This window comes from Podarcis erhardii, assembly GCF_964252035.2.
Source record: "Podarcis erhardii genome assembly, chromosome: 3".
Classification (NCBI taxonomy): Eukaryota; Metazoa; Chordata; class Lepidosauria; order Squamata; family Lacertidae; genus Podarcis; species Podarcis erhardii.
Genome location: NC_138507.1, coordinates 52,093,929 through 52,120,311, shown reverse-complemented (window position 1 = coordinate 52,120,311; position 26,383 = coordinate 52,093,929). Strand labels below are relative to the sequence as shown.

Below are 26,383 nucleotides of genomic sequence, written 5' to 3'. Positions count from 1 at the left end.
CCAGCACAAAAATCTTGTTCTATCAAATTTGTGAGAAACTTTTAAATCCTCAAAACAGTATTCATTCCGCCTTAATTCTCCGTTCCTTGCTTTGAAACGTCTATAAGTAGAGGGGGTGCGGACTTCCCTTTAACACATCCCCCGATCGTGCCGAATTCACAGGATAAAATTTTTAAAGTCCAAATTCCACTACTCACGGGTCCTTTGTTATCCAATCCAAATTTGGGAAGAAAGTCAGCGCTCTCCGGCCATGGCTTGCGGCTTCACTCTACTGAGGTAGCGGTCTACTCTCAGCACCACGCCACTCTCCGTACCCTCTCCGCAGCCTTTAAAAAGGCTCTTCGTGGGTCAGGGAGGGCGCTTAAGGTGCCCACCGAGTCACCAAGTCCGCAGGCTTCCGCGCCTGCGGTTTCTGAGGGTCCCCGTGTCGCCGGCACGGCAAGACCCGTCCTCAGCAGAGCCGATTCCCTCCGGAGCTCGGAGGGAATCCGCCATTAGCCGTTCGCGCTAACCCGGAAGTCTTTTCATTTTGAATTTTGAATCTGTGAGCTCATGCACTAGTTTAGCTTAGTGTGATGTGCAGAGAATATCACACAAGCAGAGATATTAACTATGGGTGTATATTGGCTCCCTTGGACTGCAATCCTACACTGTACTCACTTACCTTGAAGTAAGCCCCATCGAATTCAGTAGACATGTGCAGGGCTGCACTGTTAACTACAGTATATAACTTGAAAGAGTGAAAGGTCTTTCTCAATGGCAGCTGGTGTGATGAAATCTGCTTACGCAGATGAAAGTTTTATTTTCACATGCCCAAGGGGTTGAACAGGTATTCTGGTGACTTTAAGGAACTATTGTGAAAAGAACCAGATATCCACCAGAATGTTGGAGTTTCAGAGCTGAGAAGCTCCCATCTCTTGCGCTTAATTGCCTCAAAGCCCTGCATGAAGGCACACCAAACAGAGCCTTGGGGGGATATTTCATTGTGATTTGCAAGCAACTGTGGACTTGATCAGTGTTGGGGTGGATTTGCATTTCTTTCTTGCACTTGGGAGGAAAAGGGTCAAATTAAAAGATAATAAAGGTTTGCAGTATTATGTTCTATCTTGGCTTGTTCATAGAATACTCCTACTTTTAAACGTAGTAAAAAAAAAAAAAAAGTTAAGCCACTGTAGGATACCAAAACTATAATGAGCCATGGACTATGAATTTGACAAGTAGTGTCATCATAGGCCAATGAGAACTGGGCACATCATGTAGCAGAAGAAACTATTGCAGGTGTGGTTTGTTAAGGAAAGGTGGATTTTGATCATGCTACATATGTTAATTGGCTTTACCAGCTGGATAGCATTGGTCACCAGTTGAATTAAGTACTTATAACACAGTGTTCTATATTCAGTTGCATGATATCTTCAGTTGCATAGACTTCGTGTGTCTATTGCAGTGTACGGACAATCTGGGACTTAGGTCTACCACACTGGCACTGACAGCCATCCAACTCCAATGCAGCAGTGAAGCTAGAATTAACAAAAGGGTAGGCCATCATATCAATATTGCCTAAAGAACATTTATGTTAAATGTATGACCCTTAAAGGTAAAGGGACCCCTGACCATTAGGTCCAGTCATGACCGACTCTGGGGTTGCGGCGCTCATCTCGCTTTATTGGCCGAGGGAGCCGGCGTACAGCTTCCAGGTCATGTGGCCAGCATGACTAAGCCACTTCTGGTGAACCAGAGCAGCGCACGGAAACGCTGTTTACCTTCCCGTCGGAGTGGTACCTATTGATCTACTTGCACTTTGACGTGCTTTCAAACTGCTAGGTTGGCAGGAGCTGGGACCGAGCAACAGGAGCTCACCCCGTCACGGGGATTCGAACCGCCGACCATCTGATCGGTAAGTCCTAGGCTCTGTGGTTTAACCCACAGCGCCACCCGCGTCCTTTCTGACCCTTAGCAGTTGTAATTTCCCAGCATGCTGGAGCTTCAGCAAACATCTCATCTTTCCCTCCCACTGTCCTTTCATGTTCCTCACACACAGCTGTTTGCCAACACACCATCTCTGTCACTCACTCTCACACCATTAAACTTCCCTTTCAACTCTCCTTCCACTTAACCTTCTCTCAGAACAGGTTCATATTGAACATGTGTGATGAACACCCTTCTGAAATACCACTGACTAACACTGGCCACAGAAATGCCTTTAAAAAGAAAAACAAACCAAAACTGCAAGCATGTTATACAATTCATGAGTAAAGGCACATGCTTGTTGTGTTTGACCCAACACGGCAAATCATTTCCCAAAAGATGCTGAACAAATGGAGAAATATTTTCCTAAAAATCATCCTAGTAAAACCCATGGAAGAAAAATGCACGCCATCTTTCAGCTTGTCAAACATTTAATTCATTTAAAAGAAGGCCTTTATTATTTATACCCTAGAGCTTGCATGGACCATCCTCAAATCGACATCTCTTACACAGCCAAGTTTCAGATCAGTCTGTTGAACTATTTTCTGACTAAAAGCTGTAGAATCACCTCCTCTGTTTCTCTTTATAATGATGGAATGTGATTCAGTTGACTCATCCCTAATTAATATGGGGCTGCAACAGTGACCCTATAATAACTGCTAATCCTTTCCCCTGAATGTTGTATAGGGTCCCTGAAGTATAAAATGAAGCCCATCCTTCCATTCCCCATACCCCAGGAATGTGCTTTTGCTATTATTTCTACAAGTGAGTCAAAAACCAGAAAAGTCTGGGAAATTTAGTCACTAGAGGACTGTAGGTCACAGCCTGTCTGTACATCCAGCATCTGATAAGTGGAAAGGGAAAATATATATACTTCTTCCTTGTTAAACAGGTGACTCAACCTAGAAGCAAATTGACTCTTTTTCACAATGATTTATAGAAGTGCAAAATTATAGGTTAGGTTTATTCTGAAGGGTGGATTGTTTCAAAACCATTCACAATGATGACACTAATCCATCTTTACCTGCTCAACAATAAATGGTCACATGAGACAATGTTATATGAAGACTCGTGTTCAGCTGCACAATGTGCTTTCAAGGCAACATGAACTCCTGCTGGGAAATTAATGAGTCTCCACTCAATAGCACTTTCCACCCTTTGATTCTGGCTGTGTGTTAGTAAAATCTCATTTCCTTGTTTTGTAAAATCTTTGTAATAAATCCAGCTGTGATTTTGGCCTGCTTTGTGTATGATGGTTAGTTTTACCAAAGAAGTTTGTTTAAAAAAAAGGAATTCGTTCCAGTTCCGGTTCACCCCTCTGCAAAAGGCACCTAATTCCATTCCAGTTCAATTCACAACCCAGTCCTCAGCATTTTTTTGTTCCAGCCTTCAGAATTTTACAAGCTGCTCTGCTAAAGTATAAACTATACTTAAGAAGACCAAAAAAATATCAAAACCCGTGCACACAGAATGTGGCCAATTGTTTCATTTATTTCCCCCAACTATGATTTTTAAACCTAAATGGCAGCATGATGGCCTTAGCCCCCCCTTCCACACTTGAAATGGCAATGTGTATTACAACTTCACTTACTTCAAAATGTGGGCAGCCAGCTCTGCTGCACTTTGGAGGTCCTCCTGCTCATGATGGCACTGAATGGGGCCCTGGACCTTTGCCACAAAGACTTTGCTTGACAGCACAACTGCCATGATGTTCTTCTTCCTGGGAAGAAGAGGGTGCAGACTGTTAGTGGATGTATGTCTCACAGACTTCATAGCAGAGGCAAGAAGGGTGTGTGCCTTCCTTCTGCTCTGCAGTCCCAGGGCATCCCTTAGACCTGGGACAGCCAATGTGGTGCCCTTCAGATGTTGCTGCCAGCGCCTCTAGCCCACTGGCTGGGGCTGATGATGGGAGTCGGGAATCCAGCAACATCTGGAGTGCATCACATTGATTGCCGCTTGCCTTAGCCTTAAACAGATGCATTTCTGCAGAGGCCAGAATGTAAAGAAATTGAGTTAAAGGCTGACCTAGCAATTCAGTCTCATATAGTCAGGGCTCCAAGATTTAGTATTACAAGGAAACATAAGTGGGTTTTGGGGTGCTCCAGGTGTGAAGCAGCCCTTAATGATTTCCTCCACAATGTTGTATTTAAGGTGTCCAACAACTTAAAGGGGGGGGGGGGAGGCGCATAAGAGGCATATATGTTCTCCATATATGAACATTAGAATTGCCCTGCTGGTTCAAACAGAAGGCCCATCTGAGAGCCAGCGTGGTGTAGTGGTTAGTGTGTCCGACAAAGAACTGGGAGACCAGAGTTCAAATCCACACTCAGCCATGAAGCTCACAGGGGAATCTTGGCCCAGTCACTGCCTCCCAGCCTAACCTACCTCAAAGGTATGAGCTTTCATGTGCACGCACACTTCTTCAGATACCAGAAAGCTCATACCTAGAACTAACTTAGTTGGTTTTTAAGGTGCTACTGGAAGGAATTTTTTTATTTTGTTTTGACTATGGCAGACCAACACGGCTACCTATCTACCTCAAAGGGTTGTTCTGAGGAGAAAAACAGGCGGAGTGGGGGGTGGGGAGTAGAAAACGATGGACGCCACCTTGAGCTTGCAGGAAAAGTGGGGTGCGAATGTGAAAGCAAATAAATAAAAATAATCTAGTCCAGCATACCGGTACTTGTTCTCACAGTGGGCAACCATATGCCCCGACTGGAAGCCCACAAAAGGCGAACGGCCACAAGAACAAAACCACCATATCCTAGGAAATTTGGCCAGGGAATTCGACTTTAAACGGGACTTTAAGCGCGCTGAAAGGGCTCAGGTGTACCCTGGCGCTGCTAGAGGAGCTGAGGTGCGCCCGGCGGGGGCGGAATGGGCCAGGGGCCAGGGGCCTGGAGGGAGGGAAGCCTGCACCGGGCGGGAAAGGAGCGCGCGCGGCCGGGGGAGCTGACCCCCCTGGCGCCAGGGGTGGGGTTACAGCGCGGCCCTTCACCGGCCTGAAGGGTCCGTCTGTTGGACAGGCGGGCGAAGGAGCCGCCCCTTCCCAGCAGGCGGGCTCTGCGGGGCAGGGAGGGGAGAGGCTGAGATGGGACTCTGGCCGGCCCCGCACACCGCCGAGCGCCCGCGCCATGGCTCGCAACTTCGAGCTCCTCTTTGACTCCCTGGGACACTTCGGCAGGTAACAGGCTGGAGCGCCGAGAGGGAGGCAGCAGCGGCAGAGGAGGAGTGGGGTTGGAGAGTTGGAGGCGCTGTGGGCCTCCGGTCTGGCCCTCCGCTCCCTGGGCAGGGGCGGGGGTGGGAGTGGCGAGGCGCGGGAGAAGCGGAGAGCTTCTTTGACTCGGGCGCCCGCCAGGGGTACGAGAGGGAGACACGTGTCCACCGCGGGGGAGCGAAGGTTGGCCACTTCCAGTGAAGGCTTGTTGCTAGTTTTGACTCTCGCCCTCCCTCCAAAAAGCGGGAAGCAGAGAGAGCGCTTCTCTTCTCCTGCTCGCGGCTTATCCCTCGCACAACAACCTCGCGAAGTAGGCTAGGCTGAGAGATGGTGGCTGTCCCCAAGGTCACCCAGTGAGCTTCAGGGATGAATGGGGATTTGAACCCCGGTGTCTTCCCAGCTCGATTCATTACAGCACGTTAATGCAGCGTCTGGGGGCTTAGAGGCTAATAAAAGCCCCTGTTTTAAAATACCGGTGTAGGAACCCTTAAGGGAGTATATGTACTATATATGAGGTGAAAGATCTTTTGGACAAACGACTAAAAAGAGGAAGTTCCCTAAATTACGGAAATTTCCCCCTTTATCCCAGAGGTCTGGTAGTGGTTATTTTGCACATGCTCCAAAAAAACTCTTCCTGTCATTTATGTGGCATGAGCTCTGTGGGTAGGGTCCAAGTGAGCCTTGGCTCCCATTCCCACATGGGGATGGAATATGCTGTTTAAAGGGGGTTGTGGAGTTTTTCTTTCTGCCCTGTGTGTGCACAAAACACATTGGGAGCTGCTTATAGCAGGGGTGTGTGTAAGGAGGGGCTTGGCAAACCTGTGTCTTGGGGTTCTTTGAGTATGCTGTCACCTCTAGGAAATTATCTCTACACTTAGGCAGGAAGAACCAGCTGCACAAATATAAGATGGGGGGCACCTGGCTTGCTAGCTGTTAGCATCTGTCTTTCTGAAGAGACAATGGAGTGCACCTCTGGGGGTGAAGTCAAACTGCTGGAGAATCACAGGACCCACAGTGACTGCACAGACTGGTAACTGCTACCTCCCACATTGTTTTGGCTGTTTTAGCAGCACCAAAGTAAACTCACTGGGGCGCATACCTGGGCAGTGTGTATGGAGGTCCTGGGCTGCCCAGATGACAAGACCTCACTCTCTGCCTCGCTGATGTGGTCCAAAGGAAAGCAGAGCAAAACATTTGGCACCAGCTTGGCTGCAGGAGGAGTACAAGGCACAATCCAATCATCTTAGGGACACCACTCCAAATTTGTGTAGGGTTTACTCCTTAGCCTTTTCTTCTCCTGAATATGTCCTGCAGGGCAGCTTGCCAGTAATACACGTGAAAAGGATCTTGGTGTCTTAGTAGACCACAAGCTTAACATGAGTCAACAGTGTGATGCAACTGCAAAAAACAAACAAACAAAAACCCCTAATGCTATTCTAGGCTACATCAACAGATGTATAGTGTTCTGATCAAGGGACCTAACAGTCCTGTTCTATTCTGCTTTGGTCAGACCACACCTGGAGTACTGTGTCTAGTTCTGGGCACTACAGTTTAAGGATATTGACAAGCTAGAACATGTGCAGAGGAGGACAACCAATATGACAAATGGTTATGAGGAATGGTTGAGGGTGTTGAGTATGTTTAGCCTGGAAAAGAGGAGATATGATAGCCATTGTCAAATATTTAAAGGGTTGTCACATGGAGGATGGAACAAGCTTGTTTTCTCCTGCCCCAGAGGCTGGGATCCAAACTAATGGCTTCTAGTTACAAGAAAGGAGATTCTGACTAAACATCAGGAATAACTTTCTGACAGTAAAAGCTGTTTGACAGTGGAACAGTCTCCCACAAGAGGCGGTGGACTCTCATTCCTTGGAGGTCTTTAAGCAGAGTTTTGGTAGCCACCTGTCATGTATATTTTAGATGACATTCCTGCATTACAAGGCGTTGGACTAGATGATCCATGGGTTCCTTTTGAACTCTACAATTCTATGATTCTATGTTTCTTTGTACCTGTAGGTTCAGTTCCTATTAAGTTTTTTTCTCTCTCTACAGCGTTTTTGCTTTTAGAGAGAGAAATCTGGTGTACAGCTTTCTTGGTAGTTTATTTATTAAGCACATGTGTTCTAGTCTGGCCAGCTTAGTCACTGTGAATGAGTAATCCAGGGTTTTATTAAAAAAGAATGTTGATTTTTCCTGAATAGGCGGTCTAGTTTTGGGGAATAGGGCTCAGCAGGGAGGTGTGTGTGAGAGAGCCCGTATTTTGGAGTTAATGGGCACATTAGTGGCTTAAAACAAAATGAGATTGCTTCCCCCTTGCTTTTATAAACAGCAGAGGGGTTTGTGATGTCTGTGCATTTATCTGTTTGGTTTCCCTACACCTGCATGCACACCCAGCTCCTATTCATGAAACTGTCATCTGTGCATGCACAATGGCTCTCTCAAATGAACAGTTTTTCTTTTGGATTGTAGCTGGTTTGAGGTAAAATGCACCAAATAGCAGTATTTCACAAGAAGCTACGGGATCATTTTGTATAGTGGGCAAAGTGTATATGGATTCAAAAACCAGTGGTGGGTGTGCACTGGATCCAGATTAAGCAGTGATATGTACACAGCAAGAGACAGAGAGTTAGTGTAAACTAGGTGCTGCATTGGGAGGGGGTGCAACTGTTTCTATCTGAATATCTACTTCCTGTTGTTCTTGCTTCCAGTAGGGTTTATCTCAAACTAAGCCAGCAAGTAAATAAATAAATAAATAAATAAATATTATCCAAAGGAAACAAGATCTTGTAACACCGCATCTGGAATTTCACTTCTCAAAGCGATTTAAAAGCACCTTCTCCCTTGTTGTGTGTAGAGGGGTAGGGGTACTTTTCTGCCCTCAGCACAGGTATGATAAATTATAATAATAATTTATTATTTATAAGCTGTCCATCTGACTGGGTTACCCCAGCCACTCTGGGAGGGTTCCAGAGCAAGTGTTGTCCATGTCAGATTTGATATTTCACTGGATGATACAGTGACCTCATTGTGCTAAGCCAAACCTTGGCTCTTGGTTAGTCTGGAGAGAGCTTAACCATGAGCCCATGTTCTGATTGCATGCTAAGCCAAACCTTGGCTTACCACAGTGCGGCACAACAGCAAAAAAGATAGGGGAGAAGCAAAACGGTTCTGAGTTCCTCATTGGGAGCCTGCATCCAATCACAGATAACTGCATAAAGCTTCTACATAGATGCTGTTATTACGAATATGTATGGATCTGGCTTATAGTGAGCCAGACCATTGGCCTGTCTAACCCAGAGGTGTCTGATGAGTAGTGGCTTTCCAACATTATTATTATTTATTGAATTCATATACTGCCCTATGCCCACAATATTTCACACCAGTGTTGCTTTCGGATACCTTTTAACCTGTAGATGCCAATGGTTGATCTTAGGGTGTTCTATATGCAAAGGATGTGCTATACCAACAAGCTATGGCTCCTCTTCCAATAATTTGAAACAGACTACTTTCTCATGAAAGCAAGAAAGTCCAGGAAATGCAGACATTGAACCATACGCATGTAGGCCCTCCTACACTCACCTTCAGTTTGCATTGTGTATGTGCATATATAACGCACACATATCCAAAACCAGAATCACTGGGTGGATCTACACACAGGAAAAAAGCTATAAATAAGTCATAAATTAAATCGTTGTAACCAAAGTAAAAAAAACCCTATGTAAAATCGCATAGAAAAGTTTTGTGCTCTACAGCTCCATCTGGTGTTGCATGTTTATAACACAATTCAAACTCTGTTTTTTGACTAATGTAGCTGAGTCCACAGTTTTATCACAGAATGACATGTTAACGCATAACTACAAGGGTGGTTCAAGCTGAGTACAGTTAGAGTTTGAGGGCTCGATCAGGTCCTGAAGCAGCATTCTTAAGAACTACTGCGTATAGAAACTGTGACTGCTTTATAGCTGCTTTGAGTATGTTTTTTATGCATCTTCAGTCATTTGCTTTTTCAGGTTAGTAAGTATCTTTGACCCTTCATAAGCAATCAAATGTTTGCTAACTAGGCACTTTGTACCCCTCTTGGAATGTTAAGCTTGTTGCTTCTAAGATTTACCTGTTAAAACTATGAAGCTAAAACCTGCAATTCTCCCCGCCCCATTCTTGTTTACCGAAGAGCATAAATCTTCACGAGTGTTACTCTGATAGCAGAGTTTTATATAAGGTTCTGAATTTCATATAACCAGCTGCTCCAGGAGGAGAAGGGAACCCTTGCTTCACCAAGCCACTTTCTATGTTGGTTATCCTCACCAGCAAATGATGAACCAATGAATGTTTTGCTATTAATATAACTTTTTTAAAAGTTAACAATACGTTAACAATATGTTATTTCCTTTTTAGGATCATTAGGGTAGGTAGGAGATTAAAAGGGTATTATTTACACAACTTTCTGTTTTCAACCTGCTTTTCCTTGAAAATAGGCTGGGAATTGGTCAATATATTCCATTTAAGTCATCATCTATTTTTTTCTGCAGTGGTGGAAGTTGTGCTCTGTATAGTATACATGGAAAATCAAGTATAGTAAATTATACGGTAATAATAAAGAGGAAGGCTTAATATATATCAGTGTGAGCTTTTCTCTCTCTACAAATAACTGGGCAAATACAGTAATTGGCCAATTATGCATGTGTAATTGGCATTTAATTGGAGCTTATCTCTAAATTGGAGTCCTCTGATGAATAACAAGACAGTTATTGAAATGAATTCTTGACAGGGCATTCAAGGGCTAATGCTGAACACTAGAGCCATTATAAGAGAGAAACGTTTGTATAGCCTGGAAAAACACATGGGGACTGCTTGTCCAAAACCTGCTGTTTGTCCATTCTGTTGTTCTTCCTCTCCACTGATACTTCTGCTGCCACTCCCCCCCTTTTCTGTGACCCAATGGACTACTTTGGGTGCCTCCATCCTAGCCCAACACCTGAAACGACAATACAGCAGTGTGCTCATGGCCACTATTGCCTTGCACTGCGTTTTATTACAACCAATACTGGCAACTTCTTGATGGCTAAAAGGTCAAGAGCACAGTGCAACATTATGTTGGTAGTAACTACATAAAGCCTGGAGGGAACTGGTGATTTGATGCACATTACCAGTGTGGGTTACATGTTATTCATTTGCTTGACTATGAACTAATGGGCAACCTGTGGGCCGCCAGATGATGTTGGTCTACAACTTCCATAAGCCAATGGCCAGGGAAGATTGGAGCTATTGTTGGCATCCATCTGTCTCAAGAGACAATGGAGTGCACCTCCGGGGTGGAGTCAAACCGCTGCATAAGCAGCACCAAAGCAGGAGTGCCAACTGGAATAAAATATTGGGGAGCTGAGCATAGGGTGGGGACCAAAGATGGACAAACTATCCCAGAAGGAGCATGATGTGCTCCCACCGAAGGTGCTTCCCCTCCTCTGGTGCCCCATACACCCCATATGGAGCTACAATCGAGCAATATCTGGAGCATCACAGGTTTCCCATACCTGCTGTTGACTTTTATTTGCTGGACTGTAGGTTTCTAGAAACACTTTCCCCTGTGGACATCCTCCTTTCTGTTTGCAATAGAAACATCAAGGGTAAAAAGCAGCAAAGGGGTGAAAATGGAAAATGGTATGAAAGTAAAGATGGGCGAAAGTACAACATTCCTTCAACACCATCCCCTCAGCCCTACTGCTGCAGTTAGGTTTAAAAAGAGGAGACCACCAAGCAGGGAATTCAAAGATGTGATTAATTTCACCTCTAGTTCCAAGTAACTATCTTGGTGGTTTCTTGTACCTTTCTTAGAAAAAGGCGTATAAATTAAATCTCTGCACGTTTTTCTTTTAGTTGCAGGAGGGCACGCCTTGCTTATAAGCCAAAGAAGACAGCCTTGGGACTCACACAGTTGTTTATAATTCCATGGGTGGGCAACTGCTTGAATTATTAAAATATTTTGTTCGATGCGCAAGTGAAGTCTTGTCTTAGTAATGCTGCAAAGTGCACCGGTATCATAATACAAAAGCACCACAATGCCTTGGGCAAATTCTGTTCTGTGACTGACTGGTAAATAATCCAGACGTTATGTGCAGAATTTTGATCAGTTCCAGCAAACCCTGAGGAGCAGTCTGTTAAAAGCAAGAAAACCTGAACGCATGTAGAGATATTGTTCACGGTATATTAACGTATCCTGTTAACTGTCTTAAGTTGCTCTAGGGTTCAGTGTGTTCTAGATTTCACTGGTATTTGAGAAGCCCTACAACCGGTGGAGAAAAGAAGAACTCAAGTGCAAATACAGAAATAGGCCTAATATAGACAATATTCAGACAATTTGGTATTGTAGATGTCTCAATTATAGTGTGTAGTTAGCAGAGACTTAGGGTGATATCCAACAAAGTCATAGAGCAGAGCCTCTGAAATTAATTGACTTAGGTTTTGCAACTCCATTGGTCTCAGTGGGTCCGTTTCGAATATGCCCAATGTTGGATATCATCCTTTGGGTTTTGCTTGGCATTACCACAACATACTATTTTATTGAACACTGGTATTGCTTCATAACTTGCATAAATAGACAAACCAATGAACTAAATCCCATCAAACATGCATCATAATTGATGGATGGAAATACTATGCTGAAGAGCCTTTGAAGATTAGAAATTAACAAAAATAAAGCATATCCAGTAATGAGATACAAAAATGTAATTTGCTCATCTGTACCTTTTTGTTATTAAATGGTTGTGTATGTGTTTTAAGGATTTAAGGAAGGGAAAGGCAGAACTAGGTTTTAATGGACAGAAGCAGATTGTTCTTGTTTGGGAAAAGTCTCACCAGGACATTTAAAAGTGGGATACGAAGGGCTAACTGAACATACGAGGGACTAATCTATGTATGTAAGGTGCCCCAATGCGCTTTTTTTTTTTTTAAGGAAGAGCAGCACCGGGAATGCAGGAAGCTGGAGGGGGAGAAGGAGTGGGGTTTCTTCCTTCACCCTATATGTCAACCTGCAATGGCTTCACTCTAAATCTGAACCTCCGTCCGCTTAACCCAAACATTTTTTCCCCTTCTGTGGGGTTCATAATGTATTTGTGAGGTCAAGAGGCATGTTCAGTGCTGACAGATTCATTGTAATTATAGCAGGTGGCCTCTGTTCAAGTGACTGCCTAAGGCTTTATTTGCGACCCAGGGAATCCTTATGGGTCTATACCAAAAATGAAAAATACAGGTAACAAAAAGGGACAATTAGACCTTGACTGACTGGTCTGTTATGACATATTTATAGGATATATAACATGCTTTTACTAAGCTTAGTTTCAGTGTTTGCCTACAGCGACACTCGTGTGCTCACACATACGTACCCAAAAAGGGACCATCCATACACAAGGGGGTGATATTGACAGACCCAGGATAACCCCAAGGTTTGCAGAGGTACAAAAAATACCTCTAAGCTAGAGGAAGTCCCACAAAATAACCCAAAACGCTTGGCCCACGGAATGCTGACTGACACAAGAGAGGGGGAAATCTGAAAATGGGATGGGAGTGGAATGAAGTGACTGGTAAAGGAGGATGGAGGAAGGGAGATTCTGATATTTTAAAACAGTAGCTACAAAAAGGAAAAAGGAAAATTTTGTATTTGGATAAGCTGTTTTTAAATATATTCAAGGATGGAAGTGAGAGCTGCCCATAGGAATCGGTGCAGAAATGCAGTATTTTTCATGTACAGTGGTACCTCGGGTTACATATGCTTTAGGTTACATATGCTTCAGGTTACATACTCCACTAACCCAGAAATAGTGCTTCAGGTTAAGAACTTTGCTTCAGAATGAGAACAGAAATTGTGCTCTGGCGGCGCAGCGGCAGCAGGAGGCCCCATTAGCTAAAGTGGTGCTTCAGGTTAAGAACAGTTTCAGGTTAAGTACAGACCTCGGGAACGAATTAAGTACTTAACCCGAGGTACCACTGTAGCTGGAATTGAGTACAAATGTGTCCAACCCCACTATAAAACACCAGAATGGAGTGGAGTGTACCCAAAACAGCCCAGTGAGGCTTGAACATGCTCAGTGGGCACAGCATTCTTTATGTACTTTGAAGAGATTACGTAAGGCACTTAATTCCCAGTGAAATGTGTGCCTTTTAGTGACATTTTAAGCTCTTACTTGCTGTGTTTGGCCTCAGAAAATGTACTTATAAATGAGAAGCGACATAATGGAGTTTGTTGACTTTTGCAGGTGGCCTCTGTTCAAGTGTTTGGAGTTTGTTTGTTTTTTTTTGCTTTGCACAAAGTCCACACTATTCTATGACTTTCCTGGCTTCATGTATTTTGAGGATTAATTTATTCATGTGGTATAGGAGCCAGCTCAGTGCTGGGGAACCATTTTTTAAAGCTTTCCTTTCTGGGCAGCCTTCTGGGGGCCACATGTTGGTAGTGTATGGGGTCAGAGGCAAAGGGGTCAGCGTGACGAATGCACATTTTATCTTTGTTTCAGTAGGCTAGTTTCTATATGCACTCACACGCCCCTCTCTATCCTCCACCCAGGGAAACCAAAGGCGTGATCAGGGCTCAAGGACACATTCCAGCCAGGCAAAAACACTCAAGGAGGGTGTGGAGCAGGACGAGAGATGGGGTCTAGCCTAGACAGAGTTCTGATGGCCACACAGGGAGACCGGGAGGGTTGCATTCAGTTCCTGAGCCAAAGTTTGCCCACTCCTGTCCTAACGGGATGGTAAATACTAGAGCACCGCAGATCCATTCCACAAATGATTGCTCTACACAGTCATCTCAAATAGGTTTGATGTTTACACACTTCTTTACACATTTCTGAAAGCACCTCGGGAGGGGACTGGAATTGTCCTTCCATGACATCCAGTAGTGCACAAAGCAGCAAGTGTTGTGGAAAGTTTGGGCTGTGTAGCCTTGAAAACTTTCCATACATTTCTGGCAGTTCTGTAACCCAAAAGAAGAAATGTCCAGCTATTTATACTTGGTTGTTGGCTTGTGGAAAGAAGTGCCTTCTTCTTAAAGTTGTTGAACACAGTAGGTATCACTGGTGGCATTATTACTGGGACTCTCCTCCTCCTGAACACACCCCTCAGATGCCTGCTGCCCTACAGTTGCCTTTTTGTCTGTGAATAAGCAGTTTCCTAGTGAAAGTATTTGGAAGAACAGGAAAAGTACCAAAACAATTTTGGTGCCATAAATCCTGTGGGATGCTCTGAGGTTTCCAGAATAGAAGGGGAAATGCAACATGTTGCTATGGGATTTTTGCACTTCTCCTTTTCTATACTTTAGTCTGTAATGGTTTTATTTATTGATCGATAGGCATTTTTATTGGGGTTGTTTTGCTGTTATTTCTGAAATATGTTCAATAACCTGTTGTTCATTTATTCTGGGAGATCCAGCCACAGGCTTAGAGCCTAAGATTAGCTAACTTGAGGAAGGTCATGGAAGGAAAGTTTCCTGTTCTCATCCCCACCCCATCTCATAAAGCCTCTATGGAGAGTTTGAGGCCTCCAGAATAATGTGGGATGAGGTTGCTTCTGGGAGGCCCCATAGGTACTGTGGCTAACTTCTGGATTTGAAGATAGGCCAGAAGGGTCTTTCCTGTTCCTATCACTCCTCCAGCCATTGCTTCTCTGCATCTTTGTTTCAGCTGTGACACTGGGTGGCGGTGATAAATGAAGATTTCCCTCAGTGCTCCTCCACATACAATTTCTTCAGTACATTTCGTTCAGAGCCCTGCTTCAGCTCGGGTCCTGTGTGCTTCTGGTTTCCATAAGTCAAGTTTCTCCCAACTTCCCTTTGGGAAGTGTTGCAATAAATGGACATGAAGCCAGTTTTGGAATCCCTTTGTGTGGCTTTTGCCCAATGTTGGCAGTAATTTGGATTTGTGAACAGAAGCTCTTCATCCTTTGCACTCACAGTAGGCCTGGTATGTTGAGGGTGTTGTGTATACAAGACTTGCTGGGTTTGGGGAATAGGAAAATTACCTAGTTATTCATGCTAGTAAGTTATAAATGTTGAGAGCTGTATGCATGATATATGGAAAATCAGTGGAATAAAACTTGCATAAGGAACTTTACACATACCCCCCCCCCCAAAAAAAGATGAATATGGTTCTGCAGGGCAGAAAATATAAGAAAAAAATCAAGACCAATGGTTAGGAAAAATAATCAAAGTGGGGATAGATGTCTCTCAACAAAATAAATGCCTTCTTTTATAAAAGTATATACTCATCCAAGGTTGCCTAAGATGCATTTCAGTAAGCTTACTGTTTTTGACTAGTGAAAGAAATCTATAGGTAACAGAAAAAATAGTCATAACAATAATTAGACAAGTCACAGTCAGTCAACAAACAATAGTAACTAAAGAGCTAGCACTGGAAATGCTTAGAAAAAGGTAATATAGTCTGTTAAAGAACAGCCTAAAGCACAGGTGAGGTGCTGTTCCTTGAAACTGGGCTGTAACTCTGGACTCAGCTATACAGCTGCAAATAAAACATTTTAAGTGTGTTTTCAGTGCAATATACAATGTGACACTAGATGGCGATGGTGAGCCTTATGGAAAATTCAATGTATTTATTTTTTTTAAAAAAAGCTTTAAAAAAAGCATTTTCAAAATGGGTATTATATGTGTGTAGATTCCACCTCTTACCACAGTAAGTGTGTGCTGAATCCTTTATTCCATCTGTGGAGACCATTCTCAAGAAAGGGGAACTTCTTGGAGAGATGTTCCTTCCCCGCCTCAGATTGTGCAATTTCCGGGATTAAGTTTTCCCCCATGTTGACACCCCAGGTTGATTTTCATCCATCCCCACCCCTGACTGGTTGTTAATATAGAAACAGCAGCATGCCATTTTGAAATCCAAATATGCAAAAAGGACAAGCTTTATTTATGGTCTATAAACTGGATTGGCTAAAATCGGTGTCATTTTTGCCAGTTGTCTCACTAAAATGTAGATTTTAATCCTTCAACTGCAGATTGCAAAACACTTTGGACCCCGATCCTGTGTCTATGTTCCTTACACAAGACATACCAGATCCACGTGTATATTGTTTATCTTAATAGAACTGTGTTTTCTTCTATCAATTCACTGGGACAAAGTTGAGTTTTTAAAACCATTTCCTTGAGTTTAAAAATGTGGCCCTTTTTATAACATCAGGATATATATTTCAAAGAATGGTGAATATAATGATAATTAATTATTTGTTTTCCTTTTCAGATATCAGGCATGGGTTTATTTTGCATCTGTTTTTCAATCTATTTCTTGTGGCATCCACTACTTAGCTTCTGTCTTCTTGGCTGTTACACCAAAGTTCATATGCAGTATCCCTGGAAACGTGAGTAGTGTTCTGATTTATAATTCATCTAGTTCAAGAATAGAGGATGCCTGGGCACTCTGGACATCAGCACAACACTACATCTTGGTCCAGCTGGAAAATGGAGATGTTTGGGAACTTAATCAGTGCAGCAGGTCCAAACGAGAGGACACTTCAAATTTTACTTACGAATACAGTGGTAACAAGACGGATGTTCCATGCACTGATGGATTCATCTATGACCAGACCAAATGGCAGAGCACCATCGTGACAGAGTGGGATTTGGTCTGTCAGCGGGAATGGCTTGCAAAACTCACACAGCCCACATTCATGTTGGGAGTCCTTTTTGGAGCTGTGATCTTTGGAGATATTGCTGACAGGTACAGTAGTACTGAACTAGCTTGGTGACTTGGGTTCAAATCCCCATCCACAAAAAAAAAAAAGCCCTCCTGACATGGTTTGGTTTGTTAGATGCAACAGGAGAGCACAGAAGGATGCCATCAAAATATATCATTCTAGATTTCTCAAGCAAGTTTCTGCTTGCAGTAGAAAGCACAGAGCTGAGAGATGTGGAATAAAATTCCTATTCAATCAAGTTAGCAGTCAGAGGCTGAGCTTGAACAAGGCATGTTAACTGAGTATTTTCAAGAGGAAATGTAGGTGACTTGCAAGCTCATGCAATGTTGGTGTCCTGTTCTCTTTCCACCCTCTCTGATGCCCTAGTCAAAAGACAAGAAAATAAGTTACTCAGCCAGAGGCACATAGCTCCAGTGCATTTTTGGATCACTTTTATTAACTTGGGAGGGAGGCCCTGCTTATGTGTTATCCATGGAAATGTATTTTGAGCATAAAAAAACGGAAAGGTAACCCTATCCATGCATACTCAGAATTGTAGCCTAAGGGAACCTAAGATGTAGGTGGAATGCAGCTGCCACGTAGGCTGGAGAAATTACAGTAACTCCACCACACACCTCAGTATCCTTGTTGAGGAAATGTAACACACAATATAATGCAGACATACTCCAGCCCCTTAGCATCACTGTAGGTGGACTTCAGATGGTCCTACAGAATGTTGAGAATGGGCAGCAAGCAATGAGGCTTGTATCATCATCATCATCATCATCATCATCATCATTTCCTTTGTACGCTGCCTTTCCATAGTTAAAAGTATGTAGTCTGCCTGTGACCTCAGAACACTTAAACTTCTAGCCAAAGTCAAGCATTTTAAAAAAATTCTTAAACTTAAGTGGGAGTTAAATTAAGCATTCTCTCCTGTTGAACTCAATAGGACATAGAAGTGTGTAGCTTTGGCGGGCTGGAGGTGTGTGTCTGTAGATTTTTTGTTTTGCAAGGAAGGAATGTAGCCTACTGTGCAAAGGCAGGAGTCACATCTGTTGCTCCACCTACTTTTGCCTCTGGCCCCTGGAAGTTTGCTTACGACAGGATGTTGCCCTCATGCTCTATGCAGTTACTCCACCCAAAGATAAAGTAATAGCAGCTGCCCTTTAAAAAGCCATTAGCTAAAATGCAGACTCTGAAAATGAGCTTTGAAGCTTTGAAGCTCATTTTGAGTTGATGAAATGAAGATAATTTTGTTTTTAAAAAGAGATTAATAAAAATCTATTACAGAAATAACAAGTATAAAAATCTAGTAAATAACAAGTGTAAAATCTGCAGTAAGCCATAAACTGCTAGGTACAGCATTTGTGGGGCTTCCTTCTTTCTCTCTTGTTCTGGTAATGCAAGCCCCAGAGTTAGAAATTTTTTCTGATGCAGTTTCTGCAATATTTATTTTTATGCTTGTTTTCTTACTGCGTTCCACAGGATGGGGAGACGGCCCGTCATGTGGTTCACCAGCACTGGCCAATTTATATTTGGCATTGCAGTGGCATTCACATTTGACTACACAAGCTTTGTGATTGTCCGTTTCCTGCTTGCAATGGTAAGAACCCAAGTTGATTTTTCCAACAAAATAATTTCCTTGACTGTTTCGAAGGCTCTTCATTATTAAACCTCCAAAAGCGTATTCTAGCTGCAGTCTCTAAACCAGTTAAGCCAGAGCACTTGGATTGATCTCAGTACGATTTCAGTGACACAAAAATGCTTCTATGAGCTTCTAAAGTTTCTCCAGGAGTTTGCCTGGCTGCCTCTGAGCATATTGCCTAACCTTGTTTTATATTGACTGCCCTTTAATATATGTAGGCCCAATCCAGCCAAAGCGAAGCACTTTGAAATATCAATCATTTAAGGTGGAAGCATTAAACATGTACCTCTTTCATTTGATCAACAGATCTTAAATACTGAATGTTTTCTTAATTATATATAGCCATATACCATATTTCTTTCAAAGAAGCAGGGAAGTGAACTTGGGTAATCTTATTTTCCCCCCTGCATAGCTTTGTTGAGGTAAGCTAGGCTGAGAAAGAGAGTGATTGTCCCAAGACTGCTTAGGCCTCATCCACACATCCATTTGTTCCATGATTACTTCTGTTTGCCCCCTGATTTCTAAGCCTGGGTTTGAGAGGCTTTTCTTTTGTCCTGCCACTTTCCAATACAGCTGAATTGGAACAAACATCAAAACATAAATCCGCAGAAAACCTGATTGACATTTGTTCCGATTCAGCAGTAAAGCATGGGTTTTCCCAGGGAATGCGGTGGGACAAAAGAAAAATCTCTCGGACTCAGGCCTAGTAATCATGGGACAAACAGCAGTGTGGATGAGCCCATAGTGAGTTTTCCATCGCTGAGGGGAAATCTGAACCTAGATCACCCTGATCCAATTCACACTGGCTCCCTTTTTGGCTGGATTATAGCCTATATTTATATCCAATACTATTGCTTCGTTTGTTCTTGGATCACCGCTTTCCTCTTTATTGCAGATCGCAGATTTCTTGAAATTCTGAGCCTCTGCAGCATGACCATCTATTTTTAATTCTTGTTGTAGAGGGAGACTAGACTGAAGCCGTTTTCTTTCTCTGTTTTTCCCCCACCTCCCAGGTTTCAAGTGGCTATCTGGTTGTAGTGTTTGTGTATGTGACTGAATATATTGGCATAAAGGCTCGCACGTGGGCATCCATGCACGTCCATGCGTTTTTTGCACTGGGGATTATGGTTGTGGCTCTGGTAGGCTACTTGGCCCCGACCTGGTGGGTCTACCAGATATGCCTTTCCGTAACAACTCTCCCCTTTGTCTTGTGCTGCTGGATGCTCCCAGAGACACCCTTCTGGCTGCTCACAGAGGGAAGATACGAAGAAGCACAAAAAGTAATTAATGTAATGGCAAGATGGAATAAAGTAAGCACTCCTTGTAAAATTTCTGAACTGTGTCCCGTCCAAGATGATCTAGTCAGTAGCAGAACGGGTGATAATGACATTTCTCCCGTGAAGAAGCACAACATCTTAGATCTGTTTCATAACTGGCACATTGCAAGAAGGACCATTACAGTCTGGCTGATTTGGTTCACTGGGAGTTTAGGATATTATGTGTTCTCCCTCAGTTCCGTGAACCTTGGAGGCAATGAATATTTAAATCTATTTCTCATAGGTAAATATTGTTTGATGTAACTTACTGTACTTGCAACAGAAATGCAACCAACTTTTTAAAAATAAATGTCTAGTGATTGTCACCACCACCAGTGAACTTCCAAACTCAGGCCCTGTTCATACACACATGCAAATTATAATGTGAGGGCCATTTCACAGGCAGATGATTTTCAGGGTAATACTGTCATGTTTCAAGCAGGGCTGTGGTTATGGGAATGGGGACCTGGCCCTCTCAGGGATATTCCAGCTAAATGTTCAGCTTTCATCAAGTCTCTAGCCTTTTAGAGATGCAAAGAAACATGTGCAAGGAGCATTGTTGTTCACTAGGATATAATACTGTCAAACTTAAAACGTGTTAGGCTATAGTCTGCCTGTATGAATGTTCTGGCTGTTCTGCAAAGCTTCTCTGTCCCTTTAGGCCTACAGAATTTCTTACTATGGGGTTGCTTTCAAGTGGCTACTATTCGCATTAATTATTTGGCTTTCATTTAAGGTTAGTTCACAGCAGTGGTGGCTAACCTGTAGCCCCAGCCAGCATGGCCTATGGCCAGGGATCGTGTGAATTGCAGTTCAGTAATATCTGAAGGGCTACAGTTTAGCCACTCCTGGTTTACACAAATGTGGTTTAGAAATGCTGGCCAAAAAATGAGAATCAAGTATGCATGCTTCTTCCACTGTACACATTACCTGGTGTGCTATGAGGATGCAGGTGCATACTTCTGTATGCATGTCCTCAAATCCTTGCACATCCACAAAGAGGGGAAAGAATGCTGAAATCAAGTGTATGCACATGTACTCTGTGCCACATGTTGAGTTGTGCATGCAGTGATGACACATATAAGATTACCTGCTGGAAATTGCATGATCAGATGCTTGGAGTCAGATGCTTCTGTGCTGTGCAGCAATAACATAGCCTAGAACCAAGTGCAGGGTTCCCAGTGCTGAATCCAGAGAACATTTTTGTCTCCTTATTTTGGCAGCGGGAGTTGGCCCCAACATCTGACCAGGAGCCATTGTTACAACAGCACCAAAACTGTGGAAGAGCTGCTACGCAATGCAGAAGTACCATGCAAGGGTTTCCTTCAGGCCTGGCAGGGTACAGGTCTGCCTTCAGCCTAGCAGCAGATGACTTGGTGGGGTGGAGATGCTTACCCAATCTCTTGGCAGGTGAATTGCAGCTGCTTACTGGATGGGAAAGAGCTGACGTGGCAGGGAGGGCAGCACAAAGCAAACACAGCAGCAGGAGCAGCAGGTCGGCTGTGCCTTTGTGTTGACCGTGCTGCCCTCCCCACCACCTCACCTTTCTTAAGCAGCAGGGACTCACCTGCCAAGAGATCAAGTCAGCGTCTCTGCCCCACCATGCCACCTGCCACTGCTATAGCCACTAGGAGAGTATCCTAATAGTCCTCTGGCCATTTAATGCTGTTGCAGACGTTTATGCAGGCAGACAGGAAGTAGCACTTGGAACCCAGAAGGGTTGTGGGAACAGAGGTGGCCAGCCCTCCCTCACCTGCCTTGCCTAGAAAGGCTGCTGTAGCTGTATGCAGCACAAGTGCCTCTGTGCCACAGCATCAGAAGCTGTGGATGGGGCTGGGCTGTTCTTTCTCACAAACTAGCATCATCAGTTGACATTTTTGAGGATGTGCTTAAGATAAGGTGCTAGTATTCCATTTTGTTAAGCAACAGTGGATTGCCAGTGGATTGATACTGTTACAAAAGTGAATTTTTCTGTAATCGTGAAGACATTTATCAGCTTCTGACCACTTAAGGAATGGTTTAGCCAAATTGGAGCCATGCTGCTGATTTCAGTGGGAGACTTAAAACATACACTTAAATCTCTTCCATTTTTATCAGTGACATTTCACAGTATTTCAGTTTGATGGGATTGTGCCCATTATTTCAATATATTTAGTGTCAGGATGTTAGTCTTATGAGCTCCAGTTAACTGGCAGGCCTAAGAGCCTTTTCACCCTATGCATGCCTGTGTCACAATAAGTCTTTAAAGTGCCACAGAGCAAAGAACTCTTTTTTTATTTCGGCTTTTTGACATAGTACTGCAGGAGCCATTTTAGGTATCCTTTTGACACCTGGGGAAAGTTGTTTTGTAACAGCCTTTGTTTCTGCAGATCATTTTCCCCAAGTGGCAAGTGTATTTCATATTCAGTACCTCGCAGTATTCTAGGCCGCCCTGTTGCCATCGCCATATTGCAAATCGGGAGGGCTGAGGCATAAGGGGAGGGGCAGGCTAAGGCCACACTGGAGAGAAAATAAAAATCATGAGAAGCAGCAGTCTAGCCATGTCTTTATGTATCTAACACATTTTTAAAATGTGAATTATCTGGTGCTAGGTGCTGTGGAGCTTCCTGCCTATGTCCTGGCTTGCATAGGAATGGACAAACTGGGACGAAGGAACACCTTGATCCCATTCCTCATCTCGAGTGCAGTGATCTGCGCTCTAGTCATGGTGATACCTCAGGTGAGTCACTCACACCTGCATCAGGTGTATATAAACATGCTGTGGGTCTTGTACTAATGTAGCATCCTGAGCAAGGCAAGAGGATCTATTCAGGGCATGTGTTGTTTCTTGTCAGTTTCAGCCATATCTGCATTATATAGTTAAAGCAGTATCACATAGTTTTAAATAGTCCTGGCTTTCCTTGAAGAATCCTGGGAATGGTGGTTTTTAAAGATGCTGAGGATTGTTGGAAGACGCCTGTTCCACTCATAGAGCTACAGTTCTTAGAGTGGTTTAATAGTCCATTCCTCTTCCGAGGGAACTCGGGGATTATAGCTTTGTTAGGGAAAACAGGGGTCTTCTAACATCCTTAACAAACTTTGGTTCCCATGATTGTTGAAAGTCTCATGGTTCTTCTTTAAATGTATAGTACAGATGGAGTCTAAGGGCAGGGTTCACCTAATGAACCCCACCAGCAGAAGCCCAGTGCAGGGGGTTCCCCCACTCTCCTCCCCCTGTGCACTCCCCAAAATTGGCTCCTGGGGTTTGAGAAAACTCCCAGGATAGCAGAGGATAAGAAAATGGGATATCATCCTATCTGGCAAGCAGATACATGTGAACAGATGGAACATCTGTAACAGTGTGACGTTGAATTCCACCCAAGGTTTTTGAATTGCTGCCAGCTTGAATTACTGCATCAGAATGCTACGGAAGAATATGGCCCCAGTTCCACCCCCGTTCCATCTCCTCTTGGCAAGTTTTGGGCTACATGAGGCCACATTTGGCAATAGCAGCTCTTGTCAACGTTGCAGCAATTATGGGACCTTAGGTTGACACAGAGGGTTGTTACTGAAACTAATTGTAGACCATAGCTGATGCCATGGCTTAAAGAAATGGGCCATAAATTCCAGAAATACTGGCAATAGTCCAGTCATGATTAAGTGCAGAGATGGAATTAATTACTTGGTAAAGGAAACCAAACCATTGTCTGCTCTGAACAGTGCAGTAAGGGTTCCTGAATGTTTACAAAATAGCAAGGCTTTTATGAACTGAGTTCTGGAACATAAGTCCCTCAGTGACCCTCAGTGAATTCATGCTCCCTATGCTGTTATAAAACTATGTTTCCTCTTAACAGGATTACAGTGTTCTAGTTATTGCAGCAAATATGGCTGGAAAGTTTGCAATAGGTGTTGCATTCGGCCTTATCTACCTGTATACGGCAGAGCTATATCCAACAGTTGCACGGTAAGGCAAAACACTTTACCCCTTAAGAATTGGAATTGTATCCTGCAGCTTTGCTCTGTGAAAATGTCTTCTGCTTATAACAGTATCAATTGAAATTGGACTTTTTGTTTACTGTTCAGGACCCTTGCAGTGGGCAGCGGGAGCATGATGTGCCGGGTAGGGAGCGTGGTAGCCCCTTTCTGTGTTTACCTGTCAAGTGTTTGGATCTTTATGCCACAGGTAAATGCTTTGTTTTAACAGCTTCATCAAACTTGACAATGCCAGTAATGTACTAGATGGCCAGGTGTGAGAATAGCCAGTAGCTGAGGCGTGGAACAAACATATATCAGCACTGCAGCCCCTTTGAAAATGACTTGAGCATATCCACAATGGACCAGTTCACATTTGATGCTAAGCCAAACTATGGCTAAGCTTGAAGTTACAAGCCTGTAGGTACTCAAAATTAAAACCACGGCCATTTCAGTCCTCCCTGTCATCCTGCTGCTGCCTCATCCAGAGCTAAGCTATGGTTTGAATTACCACACTCCTCAATGGTGGGGCTCCCCTACTGATGGCAGAGCCACGCAGAGCTGGGAGGGGGGGCTCTATCCAGCCCCCTCGAGTGCACCTTGGGGGGCTGGGTTGCTCTGCAACTTCATCTGTGTCATTGTTAACAACAGTAAATAAAACCTCTTGGTTTGCTTTTCATGCAGTTAGCTTCTCTCGCTTACATGACCTGTTTTCTTTTAGCTGATTGTAGGAGTCATGGCCTTTCTGAGTGGAGTGCTAACCCTGATGCTACCAGAAACACTTGGGAAGCCGTTGACAAATACATGGGCAGAACTCAATGAGCATATGAAAAAAGACAGTGGCTCAGAAAAGTATCTCCCAGCATCTCAGGATGGTGCAGCACGGGATAAGATTGAGATGCTGAACCAAGAGGCACATGGCACTCATGGATAAGATTTTTTTGAAAAAGCTATTATGTGCTGTATTGTGCTCCTTCGTTTGCAATATCCACTGGTTAGTACACGTTCCTTGTAATCTGTACACCCTCTTGCCCTCTCATCATGGAGACAAGAATTAGAGCTTGTAGAACATATTTTGAAGCTGTTCTGAAGCACCTTGTTAACATATGAAGTGAGTAATGCTAATTCAAAGAAATATGTTTTTCTGATACTGATTTTAAAAGGCCACCTCTAGTTTCTTTCTCAGATTTCCTGCTGCATTCATTGTCACTTCAAAATCCCCTGTCAATAACGTTTGAATTGCCAAGTGCAAGCACAACAAATCATGAATTGGTATTGTTACATTCTCGGACATTTAGACAATGTTTACATAGGAGGAAAACTCTCAAATAATTGTAGTGATTTCTTAATAAATGGAACATGCCAATCTAGGTTTTCTAAGCTTTTGTCTCATTTCTTAGCAATCCCATCCCTTTAAAAGGAGAAGCCAGCCCATGGCTTCTGATGGAGACAGTCAACATTTGTAAGTTGCATAGACAGCATGCATGCTCATTGAATGTTAAATGAATTATGTGTGACCGAAACAAAATATTGTTAGCTGTCTGTAGCAATGTCTCTGCAGCACAGATAAAATCAGGTTGTCTTAAAAACTGGAGTGCCATTTTTATTTCATTCCTTTTCATTCCTTCCCTTTATTTCAGTTGCAATCTTTAACTCTTTCAATCTTTAACAGGGCTCTTCAAGGGGGGGGGGGAGAATTGGCATGAAACTAAATGTGTGTACATTCCCTATGACTTATTACCATAGATTCCAGCGTATAAGACGACCTTTTAACCCCGGAAAAGAGGTTAAAAAGTTGTGGGTCGTCTTATACGCAGGGTATGGAGCCCGCCCACTGCTGCTTCAGAAGCTGCCGCAGCAGCGGACGGCAGGCTCCTCTCCACGCCGGGAGGAAGCTGCCCAGCAATGCTAAGCTGGCTTCGCTGGGCGGCTTCCTCCTGGCGTGGAGCTGCCCAGCGTATTAGGCGACTGGGCTTATAAGACGAACCCCCAAATTGGCAGCTGCCAGTTTGGGGGGTCGTCTAATACGCCCAGTCGCCTAATACGCCAGAATCAACAGTACAAACCTGAGGATAATCCAAGATACATTTTCACTCAGCTCGTATAAGTCTCATCATCTTAAATGTGCTATAAGAATAAAATGTCTTGGTATGCCTGAAGGCCAGAAAAATCTGCGAACAAAACTACAGAAGGATGTTGTATACAGAATATTGGCTGCAAATAGCTCTTTGGGGGCAAATAACAGTCCTGGGGCCAACTGTCAGTGCGAAAATGGCATAAGGGAAAGAGTTAACCATTGTCCCAATCTGGAAAGGCCCTCCCTCATTGCTGCTTTTTTATTAATAAATAGGAATGATAGCTCTTAAGCTTGCTAATTTCTTTTTAAAATGGTTAAAGTAACATGTAGTTTTGACCCTGGAGAGTTTCTTTACCACCCTCAGTTAAAACTAAGGGCATTGCGCTTGACTACTTTGCAGAGCATAGGCCGGGGTCACCAGGCCACAGGTCTTTTGCTGGATGTGTTCTACATATGCATATGTTTATACATACTAGGCTTTTTTAAAAAATATGTGTTGAGTCTTCAGAACAAAGCTTTTTGGCTATTCTTCAATC

At 43.5% G+C, this 26,383-nt stretch overlaps 2 protein-coding genes across 4 annotated transcripts in view; one reads left to right on the top strand and one right to left on the bottom strand.

Annotated features, from left to right (window-relative positions):
- Positions 1–4,871, bottom strand: part of LOC309339332 (uncharacterized protein) — a 55,084-nt gene extending 50,213 nt beyond the window's left edge. The window contains exons 1-2 of one of the 3 annotated variants that reach the window (XR_014155184.1): positions 4,503–4,871; positions 3,557–3,685 (exon numbers count right to left, since the gene is read on the bottom strand). Coding sequence is in view for 2 of the 3 variants with exons in the window: in XM_081857555.1 (XP_081713681.1) it covers positions 3,557–3,738 (182 nt within the window). In the remaining variant the exon portion in view is untranslated. Of the gene's footprint in view, positions 1–3,556; positions 4,345–4,502 lie in introns of those variants that run through there. The other 2 variants (XM_081857556.1, XM_081857555.1) reach the window with 2 other exon arrangements.
- Positions 4,872–4,964: 93 nt separating this feature from the next.
- Positions 4,965–25,140, top strand: SLC22A16 (solute carrier family 22 member 16). Its single transcript, XM_081857129.1, has 8 exons — positions 4,965–5,149; positions 16,423–16,899; positions 18,344–18,461; positions 19,517–20,063; positions 22,411–22,538; positions 23,653–23,762; positions 23,882–23,981; positions 24,492–25,140. The coding sequence occupies exons 1-8, from the start codon at positions 5,100–5,102 to the stop codon at positions 24,702–24,704; spliced, it is 1,743 nt and encodes a 580-aa protein (XP_081713255.1). The 5' UTR covers positions 4,965–5,099; the 3' UTR covers positions 24,705–25,140.
- The last annotated feature ends 1,243 nt before the right edge of the window (positions 25,141–26,383 follow it).

Coding starts and splice junctions, on each gene's coding strand:
- SLC22A16 (XM_081857129.1), top strand. CDS start 5,100: ATGGCTCGCAACTTCGAGCTCCTCTTTGACTCCCTGGGACACTTCGGC. Junction 5,150..16,422: donor TCCCTGGGACACTTCGGCAG/GTAACAGGCTGG, acceptor TTTCCTTTTCAG/ATATCAGGCATGGGTTTATT. Junction 18,462..19,516: donor TCCGTTTCCTGCTTGCAATG/GTAAGAACCCAA, acceptor CCCACCTCCCAG/GTTTCAAGTGGCTATCTGGT.